The 15,715-nt window shown below is 28.5% G+C and overlaps 2 protein-coding genes across 7 annotated transcripts; one reads left to right on the top strand and one right to left on the bottom strand.

Moving 5' to 3' along the window:
* The first annotated feature begins 8,736 nt into the window (after positions 1 to 8,736).
* LOC122632666 (40S ribosomal protein S18) lies at positions 8,737 to 10,112 on the top strand. Its single transcript, XM_043819762.1, has 4 exons — positions 8,737 to 8,893; positions 9,255 to 9,440; positions 9,522 to 9,623; positions 9,902 to 10,112. Exons 1-4 carry the CDS (start codon positions 8,891 to 8,893, stop codon positions 10,067 to 10,069), a joined length of 459 nt encoding a protein of 152 aa, XP_043675697.1. The 5' UTR covers positions 8,737 to 8,890; the 3' UTR covers positions 10,070 to 10,112.
* Positions 10,113 to 10,185: 73 nt separating this feature from the next.
* On the bottom strand, positions 10,186 to 15,508 carry LOC122632596 (endophilin-B2). 6 transcript variants are annotated; one of them, XM_043819582.1, is made up of 10 exons: positions 15,351 to 15,508; positions 14,520 to 14,661; positions 14,319 to 14,447; positions 14,072 to 14,234; positions 13,941 to 14,004; positions 13,818 to 13,853; positions 13,011 to 13,201; positions 12,304 to 12,417; positions 11,356 to 11,491; positions 10,186 to 10,622 (listed from the first exon to the last, which is right to left on the bottom strand). In XM_043819582.1, the coding sequence occupies exons 1-10, from the start codon at positions 15,411 to 15,413 to the stop codon at positions 10,512 to 10,514; spliced, it is 1,149 nt and encodes a 382-aa protein (XP_043675517.1). In that variant the 5' UTR covers positions 15,414 to 15,508; the 3' UTR covers positions 10,186 to 10,511. The 6 variants fall into 6 exon arrangements, 5 of the variants coding, with proteins under 5 accessions (XP_043675517.1, XP_043675552.1, XP_043675542.1 ...); XR_006327898.1 differs by lacking the exon at positions 10,186 to 10,622 and adding an exon at positions 10,631 to 11,143 and having other exon boundaries at positions 11,277 to 11,491; XM_043819617.1 differs by lacking the exon at positions 11,356 to 11,491.
* Between the last annotated feature and the right edge of the window lie 207 nt (positions 15,509 to 15,715).

Below are 15,715 nucleotides of genomic sequence, written 5' to 3'. Positions count from 1 at the left end.
TATTTTCCTCACATAAAATCGTTCTCGTAAATCAATAAACCTTATACATCGAGAGCTTGTACAATGGAATCGCTTTTAACGTTTAAGATTTTTTTAACCCGAGGGCCAACAATGAACAGTAAAAGTAATTCAACGTGTATACAGTTAAAATTAGCCGTAAAAATTGACCTTGGTTACATACAATAGAAATATGCCATATGGATGGATATGGGAACGTTAAGGCAGAGATCATCAATATGACCGCCTCTATTTACCACCTCTACAAATAAGAGGCTAAGAAAGCATTTTATACCTATACATTATGACGTGAATGCGGTTCAAGAAAAGCAGTGTACGGAAAGTTTGTTTTGTCCCACATCCGCTTGAGGACTCTTCAGTATAGCTTATAAATGGCCAGGCTCTAGACGTCATGATTCATTTCATATTTCCCCTTTATAATTCACGCCTGGTGTTCTAGTGCTTATGAATAAACCTAGTGGCTAGCAGCAATGTTTCATTTCATTTTTCAAATCTTTTAAACAATTCTTCATAGATTCATAGAAAGTTTGAAAAGAGAAGAAGACAAATAATTGAACGTTCAGTAGCCGGTTAGAAAATTCATTTTAAAAGACGAAATGTCCTTGGTTTATGAAAAGGAGGATACAAGTAATGTCTACTAATGTTCTCGTCAAAAAGAAAGTTTTTCTACCATGCATCATGAGAAGAAAAACAACCGCAACGAAACGTGTTGAAAAGAATTTCCGTCGGTTAGCTTCCCATTTTAACTCCAAAACGTTCAACGCTAAAGGAGCTACATATTTCTTCGATTTGCCGGTCGTAAACCAAAGCATCCGGTAGAATTTGAGGTAACCATTTGATATTTTCATTTTCTTTTTTCTATGATACATTTAGTTAGTTGAAGATTTTACAATGTAAGTAATATCTTCTTCTTTTTCTTTTTTTTTTTCTTGTAAAATATCAATGAATTTCGTTTCTTGACGTTTCTTAAGATTTCTTCATAATTTGACAACTTTCTCTTTCGAGGATTGTATTAGCCTTTAAGAAAATTTGATTGACAATAATGCAGCGTAAAGGTCGAGGACCAAACATTGAAACCTGACAGGAGAAAATTTTTCACGCGATTCAGTCCGGAGAAAGTCGGTTTTTCTTTAAATGCACAATATTTGTTGGTAAACAGGGCTCCGACGATTATAGAAAGAACCTTGAGGTTCTCGCCGTACTAGATTATGCTTGGGATACCCGCGCATTAGACGCGGTTCTGAATACTTTTAGCTACCTCGTGCTACCGGCTTAAATCTAATAAGTCATTTGTGGACTATTAGAACTGTTAGTATACTATCAGTAGGTATATATGTTTGCTCATCAACGAGTATCAGTTACTTTTTTTTTTTTTTTTGCTATTTTCCGATCTCTCCGATAATTATATAGAGATCGTTGTTCAATTTGTTTTTTTCTCATAAAGAGCATAAATTTACTTTATAAAAATTATCTATAATTTTAATTCATACGGTCAAATCAAATGTTTTTATCAAAAACATATATAAGACGGAAAATTACGTAAATTATTTTCTCTCTTTACAATGTCCATGTGAATTGATTTATTCGATAATTTTTAGAAATACGTAGGTCAGAAAGCAAACGAAAGTAAAGTTAAGTAGTAACGAAATCGCGCTAACTTTATCTTTTGATAAAAATTACGAAGGGAAAAAGAAAATTTTAGTTTCCATAGCAAAACTGTAACAATCAAATGACAACAGCGTGGTCTTATTGTCAGATAGGTCCATTCAAACCAATTGCATTGGATGGCAGCCAATATGGTAACTCTCGTCAAATATATCATCGCTTTCTGTTCAGATCCTCTTCTATCTTCGTATTATTTGAGATATCTTCTTTCTCTTCTTCTTTAAGTGACTCAATAAATTTGTTTTACTTCAATTATTACTTTCCTCTCGATGTAAAGGGATCGGTTAGAAAGCCGTGAACTCTGAACAACAATTTTGTTTTTTTAACTGATCACTCTGCTAATGCAATGAATGCAATGATAGATGTTTAGGCTCGCTAAACATCAAGACGATGGAAAAATCAATATTTTCTCTATCCAAATTTTCCTGATTTTCTAAAAAAAAGAAAAGATATCAGAGAGTAAGAATAGGAACGTTTAACGGAGAAAGTCTTTTTTTAAAATGAATCCTTTATCAATGGAATATATAACATGATATATATTACTAGCGAAGCTCAGATGAGATAGTACTCTTTTCTTATTTGTGGCGAAGCACGATAATAACGCGGATGATCGGATTCCTCGTCATTGAGCGAGTATGTTGGACGGAACCATGGCGGCCGTACAGTGCTCATATTGGTTTTCTGCCAACTATCGATAATAGGAAAGATAAGATAATCCTGGATATTGGGACTATACTTTATCGTTCTCTATGTGATTACTAGTAGTTAAAGACACTATTCTTTTCTTTGAAAATGGTGAAAGAGCGAAGCAACGAGTTAACTGTCCGTATGCTGCCACAAGCCATTACATGAAATAAATGCGAGTTAATTAAAGGGTAGAAGCAATTACTTACGAATAAATCGTAGCCGTTAATCCGTTATAGTGCATTCAAGTCTGCACTTCTCTCTTCGTATCGTATCACGTATCCAACCCCAAACTACCTTCTTTCGTCTCGTCTCACCGTCCGTCGGAACGTATATGAGAATGAGGATTTGCGAAAACGACGTCGATCCGGTGCTACGTTCGCATAATTGGCTTTGAACGTTGCCACCTGCGACCTTGACGATCCTTGCTCCATCCTCCCTTCCTTTTATCCTTTCTTAACTTTATCTTCACTCACTTTTCTTCTCTAATATCTATTCACTCAATATAATACATTAAATGATGGTAATTATTTCTGTTCTTAACAAAAAAAGAGATTTTTAATGATAATTATTTTTCATATATTTAACAAATAACTTCAGGAAAGATAAGGAAATATAATTTTTCTAATTTTATGGAATTACGGGGTTCACTTTCACGATTATAAAATATTACAATATTTATATCGAATATTCTATCATAAAGTATGTGTCTCGAGACTTATAATAATTGCCCTATAGAGTATTAGAATAAGCTAAGCGAATTCTACTGATAGTCAGATAAGTAGTAATTAAAAGTCATTCGATCGGATTTGACAAATTTTCTAAGAAAAGAAATTGAGAAGAATCTTTATTCTCAAAACATTGTCTTAAGTTTGTTGTCGACACAACAAACACTGAAGTTGATTTCCTACTAATGCTTTTTGTTCTCTTTTAGAGCCGTCTTTTTTAACAAACTAACTCTATCCTCTTTTTCGTATTACAAAAGGTCGCATTCCTTTTTTTAAATTCTACGTGCAAATATTGTGTCAAGGACATAGAACACATTGTCGAGCAACAATTTCAGCGATTCGACACGTAGGACCGTGTCCACGTTTGACAAAGTCCTTGACCTTAGTTTCGACAAACATTTTTTATTACAGATTTCATTTTATAAGTTTGCTAACATTTTAGAAAAAATTCGTCAAAATGCTTATCTATTTTGTTTAGCCATTCGATAAAATCAATCCAAATTAATTTTTATCTAATGCATTATTCAATCTTTTTTAATAGTTCGTAAAATCGACCAGAAAAAACATTTGTCCTTGAAAAAAGTTAATACACCTAAAAGAAAACTTCTGTTGACAGTGAAACTGTGTCGTCAATTGTATTTCGTTAAACACATAAATCTTTCTTGTTAATTTACCCTATATAGGGGACTTTGTCAATATTGTCAAATATTCAGTAGGCTTCCCGCAGTGTGGCACGCGCCACACTTTAGTTTCTTTTTCTCTTTAATGTCTATCCATTTTCCTCTACTTTCTTTCATTCTTTATTTTACAACATTGATTGTGCGAATGGCCTACTGTCAGCCTTGACCGAAATGTTTTATTATGGCATAGATACATCTAGTGCGGAACAATCCTCTCTTTCTCACGTCCTTTTTACTTTTACTTCTTTTCCCGAGCTTCTGAATTGTTATTAGAAAAATCCTTTTATCAGTATACTCATAGAATTTATTGTTATCGTTAATCTTCATTATCTACATGAAATAATATAAGTTTACTATTCTTAATGCAATAAAATTTTCGTTTGTTTCCATAATTCGTATACACTAGTTATTTAATAAAATATTTATCAAGTTATTATATTATATATTAAAAAAATAATACATTTCTTTTTAAAAGATTCATTTAGAATGAAATATTTCAATTGATCTTTTTTCTTTTTTTCATCTGCCAAAGATCGAAAATGTAATTAATTTTCTATATTGAAGAAGAACTTATAGCAAAGAATGACATTCACGTATTTCAATCTTCCAATGAATTCATAGGTGGAGTTATAAAAAAAGTGTCTATGTCGATGATATATACATAGATGGGAGATAGGTATCGTTGATAATGAAATAGTAGTACTAGCGTTGAATAAAACTTCAGTGACTTTAGTTTGATTAAAACATCGAAGAGATCGTCGGATGAATTTATGAACGTAAGAATAGATTTCATGTACATAACCGGTGACTGCAAAATACACGCTACTTTTGTAGATGAACCGAAGTTTTGACTTGAAAATATCTAAGTAAAACATTCGATTTTAAAACTGTTTCTTCAGGTCAGCTGTATTTTCCGCTCTGAATTAACTTTCTACGACGAAAATTCATAAGTAAAAATTATTATACAATATTTACTTACGTACAGAAAATTATTTATTTCCATACAAAATACCATTTCTTTATGTTCTTTAATAACGAATAAGAAAAAAGTTTGACAAAAAATTGTAAAAAAATATTAACCAAAGGAAAAAAGTAAGTTCTTTACGTCAAAGAAACAAGATTTTCCTCGCTACAGGAATAATCGTTTCTGATATTGTTTACAGAAAACATGACTTTTTTAAGCGCAAAAAAGGGTTGTCCGTCATGGACGAACGTTTTTTGGAAGAGAGATTATAAAAATTCAAAAATATTTAGAGAAAAAAAGAAGAAGACATTCATTTTTTATCCTTTTTCTTTTCTTCTCTTCTATTTTTTTCTTTTTTCTTCTCTCGCTCGTGACTCCAGGCCCACAGCGGTATATACTTTTTTCTAGACTAAAGAACAGTTTCTCTTTCGTCACCTTGTATAATTGGTACAAAAAGCAAAGCAAAAAGAGGGCTGTTTTTTACAAGAAATATACGAAAAAAATAATCCTAGGAGCAAAATGGAGGCAACAAAAAAATATTTCTCTAGAAAGGATTAACTCCTTCCAACGATGAAGGCTCGATGCGTTAATTCTTTTTTTCCTTTTTCAAGTAACTCGGAAAATCTGCTTCCCTTCTTACCGCCCTTTACTTCTTCCTTTCATCGACTTTCAGCCCTACGAATCTTCACCATTTTCGTTTTTACGAAAATGGTTTTGTAAGAAGGATGCTATGTCTCTTTTATATTCTTACAACTATTAACAAATAGATTTCGACAGTCTTAAATTTTACAACAGTTTCGCTTTTATCTAAATATTTTGTCCTTTTCTATCCTCTATTTCATAATAATTTTGCGATATGTTTCAGAATCCTTCGTTTTGGTTAATCTTCCGATCAGATCGTGCTCTAATCCGTTCAATAAAATGCTACTCTATTAGAAAAAAGATACAAGTATTATAAAAATAAAGAAAATAAACGAGCTTAGGCGTTTTTAGTTAATTTCTAGTCTTCGAGAATGTATTAAATCTAATAATAACTAAATGTATAAAATAAACTCATAGACAAAACTAAGCATAAATTAATTCGATCTTACCTTTAATATATAGATTTGTCGTTCATGAGTCATAATAGTTAACAGAACAAATAATAACATATTAGAGTAGTATTACAAACAATTCGCACGCACCTACGTTAAATCACTACAAATCGATAATTTCCCTTTCTCACTTCTTGTTTACCAAATCATATTTATGTTATCTTGTCACGTATTATATTTATATCGTCTTGCCATATCATTACGACTTCTTTCATCTGATCCCCACTTTGATCGAAGAGTTATTAAGATGTATTAAGATATAGATATAAATAAGTACACGCTGCTATTCCGACAAACGAAAAGGAAAAACTTAAAAGTGAAAATAGGCTGATTCATATAAGAAATCAATAAAAATTGATCAATATTTTCTAATAGCTTCGGTTCGTTATATAAAAATCTGTTGATTCTTTTCCTATATCAGTTGTATTGCGCATACTCGAACATTTATCTGTACTCGAGTTCTCGGCGAGAGTAGCAGTCTACACATTCTTGATGCTTGGAACAGTTCTCAAATTCTTAAGAAGAGTACCTTTAAGTGTTGTTATTTTGCATATTCGCGTTATTCGTTGGTTCTATATAGTGAGACTTGTACGATCTTTTTAAATATTAAGAAATATAAGAATATACATAAGGTATCTTCGTATCATTGGTGATTCTATGTAGTGAGATTTATAGAATCTTTTCATACGTGAAGATATATAAACATATATATAAGAAATAATATTTAATATTTACATATACGGAGAAGATTGTAAAGGTATTTTGTTAAAAAAAAACAACAACAAATAGTGTGCGTGACTCTTATAAATAAAGTACATCTATTCCAAATAAAATTCCAATAAAATGAAATTAAATCGGCCTATTACAATCGATGTCAAATAGTGATTGAGTGAATTCAAATCAGTTTGTTTTTTTCAGCCAATGTATAATTTAATTTAACTGAGCGAAAATTATGAAACTAAATTAAATTAAACTAAATTATATTAATTAAAGAAGTTTTACTTTTATAGTGTGATATTGTGTGATATCTTTTTAAATAACTTTTCATGTTAATTAATTAATGATAATTATGTAATATTAATTAATAATTATATATTATTTTTATATATTATTTGTGCTGTTTAATAGATATATACGTAGATAAAGGTGTTTGATGTGATGTTAGAAGATAATGCGATTACGGTCTATGGAGGAAGAATGGTATTGTTATAGGACAAATTAAGTAAAGAAAATATTAAATAAGAAAAGATCACAATAAATGATATGTACCAATGATATGTTCAATAGGTATTTATTTTTAAAGTAAACAATACCTCAAGATTATTGAAGACGTTCCTCTCACAAATAACTCTCTCATAAATACTACTTTCCGTGATTGTACGACAGTAGAATAAATATAATAATATTAATTAAATACAATAAATAAAATAATAATAAATCAAAAAAAAATTCAGGTAAAGATGCAATAATAAAGTATCAAATAATAATAGTCATAAAGTATCAAAATAAAAATTTCGAATGTATATTAATAATATGATAAATGGTAATAAAAACATAAAAACATAAAAAGAAATATAAAACATGATTCAATAAAGTCATACAATGAAAAGAGAGAAATGAATAATAATTTATAATTATTACCTTTATCCGTCTTATCATTTAATGAGTTATTTTTTGGGCTAATTACCATGACTAAGTTTTGTCGATAATCTTCTTATATCATCTATAACATTCCTTTTAAGTTCAACTTATATCTATCTTTGGAAAGTCTTTTTTCTCATAATTATTGTCTTTCCGTAATTATGTGACAGTACAATAAATATAATAACAATAAATTGAAAGAAATCATCATCAGTCAAAATCAGTGCTGGATCAGGAACTGAAAATAAAAAGAAAGAAAAAAGTATCACATTCTCCAATCACGCCCTCCAAAAAATATATTGTAATTATATGAAAAAGTTACGAGAACATATGCGAGTGTTCAATTCCCTGAAGGCTGAAGGGTCATGTCAACGAGCCTAATTTTGTCATTGGAATTTGATGATCCTTTTCTGTCCCATGAGATTCAATACATAAATATTTGCCAGGTAATCCCTTCGGTGGATCCGTTCGCTTCCTCTTCCATATATCTTTATTATTCTTTCATCGATTTACACGCCCTTTTTGTTTTCAATAAGTTTCTTTTCATTAAAAAAATCTATCTTGCACGTACCTTACGATTAAGGGATTATATTCGACAATTTTCTTTGTAAAACGAACATTTAAGATATTCATTTAACTAATTTATAATCGAATTGTTTTTCTGTCGTTCAAAGATTTACGACTGTGCGAGAAAATGAACTCAACCAGATATATATATTTTTTCTTCGTTGTTTTCCACAACTTAACTTATTCAGAATGATTAATACAACACTTTCCATTTCTTTCACGATTTAACTCTAATATACTCGGACCATACTTTCCATATACATAAATAATTAAACAAAATCATATGACTTTTATCTGTTATATATATGTGTGTGTGTGTTAAAAAACATTTATTTCTTAATTTGAAAATTTAATTAATATTATTTGCAAATAATAAATTAATGATAAGTCCTAAACGATTCAAATTTTCAATCAAGTGGACGATTTAATTTTTTATGTATTTACAGTTTCCTTCAATACCGATAATTGTTTTCAACTTTTATTTTTAACACTAGAGGGCGACCGTATACGATTCAACTCCCTTGATAAAAAAATATAATTATGTAATGGTCCTACAGATGGCACTCGAAGTTTTATTGATTAAACATTAATGCAGTGTGTACGTGATATATTTTGAAATTATAATATAAATTTATAATGAAAATTAGTAAATTTGTTAAAATATTTATTTTTAATAATAATTTAATATTTCTCGATAAAAAATTAATGTTATATTAAATAAAATCCATAAGTTAATTTCTCTTCGACAAATTCGATAATCTTCGATAATCGATAGTCGTCGATGTCTTCTCGACGTTAGAAATTCCGCTTCCTGTTTTATTTCTTTGTAGTGACTACTAAGTTAGCAAAATGGTGAGTTCTTTGGTATTTTATGATTGAAATCCATTTTTATTGCAGAAATCTTAACAAAAGTGCATATATATTTATGCTAATGTTGCTTAATATCACATGATATAATTTCACTTGGTGATATTTTAGTTTTTTTGTGAAAAAATAGTATAATTCAAAAATAGAAATTATTCTTCGTTTCACAGTCATCATCGATCATCGCAGTGTTTACAAATCAACTTTTTACATTTATTTCATTTATTTCTCTATTCAATCTATTTATTTTTCTACGTTCATTCCTATAAATGTCTCAATGACCTGTTGACAAGTAGATTTTTTATGCGTTCAATATAAATTTTATCATTGTTATCTATTATATTTACAGTCGCTCGTTATTCCTGAGAAGTTTCAACATATTCTTCGTGTCATGAACACGAATATCGATGGTAACAGGAAGGTTATGTTTGCGATGACAGCCATCAAAGGTGTTGGTCGTCGTTATGCCAACATTGTTCTTAAAAAGGCAGATATTGACTTAAACAAACGAGCTGGAGAATGTTCAGAAGAGGAGGTAAGGCAAATTAATAGTCTTATAATATTACCTTGTATGTAATTACATATTTAACACGTCGAAAAAATTTAATATTTACAGGTTGAAAAAATTGTTACTATTATGGCTAATCCTAGGCAATATAAAATACCTGATTGGTTCTTGAATCGGCAAAAAGATATTGTTGATGGAAAATACTCTCAGGTATGCACATTTTAGATTTGAAAAAATTAATAATATTAAATTCAATGCACAACTAAACGGCTGATAGTATAAGATTATCATACTAATTTAGTTAGTAGGTTGTGCAAAATTAACTGCGCATATCCATGTTGTTTAGATTGTTACATATTTCTAAATGCAAAAATATAAATTGTGCGTCACATATGTGAAACTATAAGATCATTTATTTTCTTATATTTGTAAATTAATTATCAACTTTCTTGTTTCAAAGAAATACTATAAGAAAATTTTTCTTGTAGCTTACTAGTTCCAATTTAGATTCTAAGCTTCGTGATGACTTAGAACGTATGAAGAAAATTCGTGCTCACAGAGGTTTACGTCATTATTGGGGCTTACGTGTGCGTGGTCAACATACGAAGACTACTGGCAGACGTGGACGTACTGTTGGTGTATCAAAGAAGAAGTAATTTTATATTTCATTAATTATCAATAAATATTGAAAACTATTTATCTCTGAGTTTTATTTATAAATTACACAAGATTAGTAATAAGTTAAATATTGACTGTACAAGTTTGAAAAATATTATTTAAGTGGATTTTAATTCCATTAATATATGTAAATGCAGATTTGATAAAATTCTATAGACAACATTATATTGCGATTGAACAATTCGTTTGTTAACATCATTTTGCAAAGGCACACAAAATTTCCAGCAATTGCTACTATAATAAGAATAATTTATTAATAGTTTTATGTAATTAAACTGTTATATTATTTTAATTTACTAAAATTACAACTCTTAAGAATTTTTTGAACTGCTATCGTAAATTTTATGTAAATAGATATATATGTAAAATTTCTATGGAATATCTCTAAGGCAGTTGAAAATAATTAATTTTGATTTTATGTTAATAACTGAGAATAGTTTCTAGATATGCCTTAGGAACTTTCCCTCGCTGATTGCCTCTTATACCAATTAAATAATCTTCATCTCCAGGGATTTCAATAATGGAAATTACCTACAAATATAATAAAACATATTATAGTGCATATTCTAGACACTAAACACTGCATCTGATAAATGCAGATAATAATTAATTAGATGTGTTCATTTATTTCAATTAAACAATTTACTTATCTCTGACTACTCTAAAACACAACAAAAGATTAGGAAAATATAAATCTTAACATTAAATGAAATTATATATATTTATTTAACATGCAAAATATGAATAAATATACAATTAAACGAATAAACGTGTATATGATAATTAATATTAATAATTCTAATAAACAAAATATACAGAAGAATAATAAACAGACAAAGAATATTACGACTTTTTTTAACAAAAATATAAAAATTACTCATTTACTATACATATAAACTAAAAGTAAATTAATATTATATCATGCATCTTTTCGCATGGTAAGTATAATGCCAATTCTGCTACAATACAAATTTATTATCCTAGATCACTTCCATTTGAGTATTATATGGAACTTCTTATTTTATTATTTATAAACTTGATTATAATGTAACCTAAAAATAAAAAGTTTATCATTTCAATTTGAACAAAGTAAATAAAAATGGATTATCTTAAACTAATAAAAAAATATTTATTAAATAAATTTATACTTGAATATATAAGTAAAATAACAAAAATCTAACTTACAGTTCAGATGAATATCATGCCTTGTTTATGGATACATGGAACACATGCTGTCATCTATCTAAATCACAAATTTGGTTACCTCATCTTGCATGACACTAAGCTCGGTTGAATCCCTAGCATCATAGTCACAGACTACTCTTGCACGATCTTGACCATTTTCCACTTGTGCAGTAGGATTTGTTGAGGTGGTCGAGTGATAAGGACCCCCAGATAAGCTGGGTAGGATAAATTATAATGGGATGAATTTGATGATTATACTTAAAGAAATATATAAATTAAAAAATTATAAAACGAAACAAAAAAAATTGTGTTCAACACTATTTTACACTACAAATTAAATTAGTTATACCTCACAAAAGCGTGCGCACTGTACACATACAAATAATAAAGACAAAGTAATAACAACAATATAACATATATGTATTCTAAATACAACACTTTTGCTTACATAATATTGCTAATGTATGAAACAAGCACACCTTCAAAATTATTTTAGTAAAATAAATGCAGTAAATTATTTTATTAATATGAAGTAAAGCATGATGATGCATTGCTTATACAATAAATAAAAAACAAATTAATTCATCTTATAGATAATTATACTATACACATTGAAATCGTAATATAAATTCATTAAAAAAATTTAGACTAAATAATGAAATTTCATAATCTAAACAAAGATAGAATATGATTTATTTCTGCTATCTAAATAAAGGAATTATTGATTTATAGAAATTTTCTTTTTCATGCATATTTTATAGAAAGTATATAGAATGTTTTGTAAACATATTTTATTTACTGATGTGTACTAACAAGTTAAATTCAACAATTTCAGAAAATTAAAATCTTCAATATATTTTTAAAGTGATTATGTATTGATAACAGCTATCTGTTCAACAGTGAAGAGAACAACTCATTAATATAATAACTCTTCATTGTTTAGAGATCATTTACCATATTAAGAAGTAAAACCATAATGTGAAATTAGATTTTAGAGGTATTGGTGTCAAAGGTAGCAGTAACATACGTTGAATCAGCAAGAGAATTATTTATAGGCAGATTTTGGGATGAAGTGGGTGAGGGTGTTAGCTCGATCACTTCCTCGCTGTTGACTCTTAGCAAAGGACTCGGCTGACGTGCCCTGCAATTCCCACCATGCAAGCAAAAGATAGAAAATGGAAAATAGAATATTAGAGAAGAAAAAAGTATAAAAAGCAGGATATAGCAGAAACTGAATTTAATTCACTACTACCAATAGATCTGCAGAAATTAGCAACATTGAGCAATTATGTTCACAGTAGAAGTTTGATATGAAATGCACTATTGTAGTAATAGATTTAAAGAAGAGGACATAAATATTATTCAATAAGATATCTTATGATACTTTGTATTTACATAAACATTTTTAATTATGTTTTTATTTCTCCAAGAAGTAAGACCTGAATTATTTTCACACAATTCTTCTTGGAAAAAATTGAAAAAGCTTTACACAATAATTACCAGTTATTTTAACTACATAATATGATGATCTTTACGAATGAGTAATGGTTCTAAAGCCCTTCTAAACATTTTATATCTTGTACATGGAAATATTCAAGATTCAACAAACATTACTCACTCGGATCACCAAAGAGTAGGATAGCTATACAGAAAAAATTGAATTTGTGTACTGCAAGGATTGTGCGGGAAAATCAAAAGACACCACTAACATATATAATAAATAAATTAACTCACCCAGCAAGTTCACGCTGCAATTCTTGCATAGTTGCATGACACTGTGCATAATGACGTGCTTGTGCCTCCACAAATTCGTGTAAACATCGCAAGTGTCCAGCTTGAGAGCTTGATACTCCTTCTAAAAGTAGCTTGACGATCTCTGCCTGTCGATCAAATTCCGATTGTGCCACCCTCAGCTCCCTCTCTGCCTAAGTTTAGTAATATTCAAGTTTCATTTCTTTCTTTGTATAATTTAAATATGTTATTAAAATATGTTATAAAAAATGTTTAATTTTTACTTAAAAAGTATATAGTTCCATTATATACATAAAATACTTATAGATAAATATTTTGTTAAGTTTATTATATGTACATGCGTTAATGATGGCTTTGCACTTATTTAGGTATTTATGTGTGATATAATTAACATATATAGACAAACAAATATAACAATTAGAAGAAATAACAATAAGGGATAATTTTATGATGTAAAATACAATTCTTGAATGATCTCATTACATTATCTAGTGTAATATCAAATATAAATTCATTTAATGCTTATATTACTTCTTATGTAAAAATGTAAAAATATATAATAAGTAAAAGTTGCAACAAATGATGACAGGATGAAAGACACAAAAATGGATAGTTCTTCAATCTTTACAAATGTATTACTAGTTCTGTTTTGTTCCTGTTATTATTTCAACTCGTTTGCAATGTGTAAATATATTAAAATAAAATAAAATAAAATTAAATTAAATAAAATGAAAAAAAAAACACATTGCATAAGAAGAGATATTTCTGATCTTTTAACTTCGTTAATACCTGATCAAGTAATACTTCGGGTGAAACGCCGGAGTCCTATGAAATGCAGCAATGTACGGGACAAAACACAGAATAAACATACAGACCAAATGCATTAATTAAACAAACGATAATAGAACTTACACTCTGTTGACCCAGCATACTCCTGGCTTTCCTTACTCGATTTTTACATGCATCTAAATCCAACCTAAACATAATTACATGTTTTTATGATAATAAATATTTTTTCAAGTAAATGTATAACTTTATATTACCTTTTGGTTTCTAAAATAGCCATCTCTTTACTAACAGTTTTCATTTCTCCATCTAGAAACTTTCTTAGTGGTTGTATATAACAATTAGCCGCTATTCCAATAAAATCTCTTTCAATTTGTCCCAGCTTTTGTTGACACTGACCTACTTTTATCAAAGCACTACCTACAATAAAATATAAGAATATATAATAGTGTAATAATAAATTTCAGAAAAATAATCAATTAACAATAGATACCACACACATACCATAGGCAATGCCAGGACCAAAATCATTTCCAGCTTCTATCATGTCAATACCTACATATTCAAGATTGCTGAGCCTATTAGGTTTCTTTTTATCAATTTTTTCATAAAAGAAATCCTCAATTCTATTTCCTAGAATAAAAGCCAAATTATCATTTCTTTGTTCATTTATTTTTATTATCTTTTCAATTTGTCATTTTATACCTGGATTAGGAGTAAGTACAGCTTCCATATTCCTAAGAACTTTTTCTGTCCATGTTTTAGTTGCATTTGCTCTTTCTGCAAGATGTTCTAAATGTGCATCTAATTCAGTTTTCTCAGATGTACCTAATGTTTCCTCTGTTAGCTAATAACATAGAAATTTAATTATGGATTTTTCTTTGAGAACTTAATAGCAAATATATCATTTTTTTATAGAAAAAATATTTAACAAATTCTAATCTAATATTTAAAATTATATTATTTGTAATTTATACAATTATAAGAAATCAGTGATAATCTTAAAAAAGAATATAATAAAGACATTACTCATAATTGTTTGACATGTATAGACTGAGTCATCCAGAATTTTGTACAACCTAATTGTAATGTCATTATAATAGAATTTATTTTATTGTATTATTTCTTTAAATATATGATGTTAATAGATGTTAATAGATTCAAATTACGTATTATACAATCTACAAATTATGCGTAGACGTTATACAGCATAAATATGTAATAAAAGGCTAATGCATTCATTGTCAATTTTATTCTCATAAATTACAATTAGGTTAAAAAACGGTTCTTCGCGAAGGCGAATTATATAGATCAAATTAAGTTTCTAATATGTATGTCAAGTCGTTGAATAACGTCTAAAGAAAATTAATCGACGTTTTGTTGTCAATTATATTTAAATTTTAATTTGTGCAAGAAAAGTACAAAATGTCAGAAGTGACAGCGTTTACAAACGATAGTCATTGATAGTAGAACACATCATATCTTTCTATGTCATAAAGGTATAACTTTTGCAACAATCAATTATAAAAATCTCACCTGTACAACTCTGCTTAGTGCAGCACCAGCATCTTTAACCAATTTCTTTACATTGAAATCCATTTTTTCTCTTTAACAACGCGATTGTTCGGCGAGTACGTTCTATTGCTTTTTATTTTCTATTGCTTCTTATTTTCTATCGATCCATAATTCTACGAACTTCCGCAAAGTGGCGCCGCTAAACTTTACGTATAAATTCTTTAGTATTCAAATATTCCCGCCTTTTATTCTACAATATTTTCATAATACATAATAAAATATATATTTGACTTTTCTATTGTTTTTAAATTTAGTTAATTTATTTTATATATACATATCGATGGAAATTGAACAAAATTATTGTTTTGTTAAATAATGCTTTATTT

The sequence above is a fragment of the Vespula pensylvanica genome, chromosome 1 (genome assembly GCF_014466175.1).
Source record: "Vespula pensylvanica isolate Volc-1 chromosome 1, ASM1446617v1, whole genome shotgun sequence".
Lineage (NCBI taxonomy): Eukaryota > Metazoa > Arthropoda > Insecta > Hymenoptera > Vespidae > Vespula > Vespula pensylvanica.
Note: the sequence above shows the minus strand (reverse complement) of the source record. Positions and strands in the feature narration are given on the sequence as shown.

Bases quoted from the DNA above. Each gene is read 5' to 3' on its own strand.
- LOC122632596 (XM_043819582.1), bottom strand. From the start codon at position 15,413: ATGGATTTCAATGTAAAGAAATTGGTTAAAGATGCTGGTGCTGCACTA. The intron at 13,202-13,817 runs GTATTAACGAAG...TACTAAACTTAG, and splicing joins CCGAAGTATTACTTGATCAG to GCAGAGAGGGAGCTGAGGGT. The intron at 12,418-13,010 runs GTGAGTTAATTT...TGGGAATTGCAG, and splicing joins TTGCAGCGTGAACTTGCTGG to GGCACGTCAGCCGAGTCCTT.
- LOC122632666 (XM_043819762.1), top strand. The intron at 9,441-9,521 runs GTAAGGCAAATT...TAATATTTACAG, and splicing joins GAGAATGTTCAGAAGAGGAG to GTTGAAAAAATTGTTACTAT. The intron at 9,624-9,901 runs GTATGCACATTT...TTTTTCTTGTAG, and splicing joins TTGATGGAAAATACTCTCAG to CTTACTAGTTCCAATTTAGA.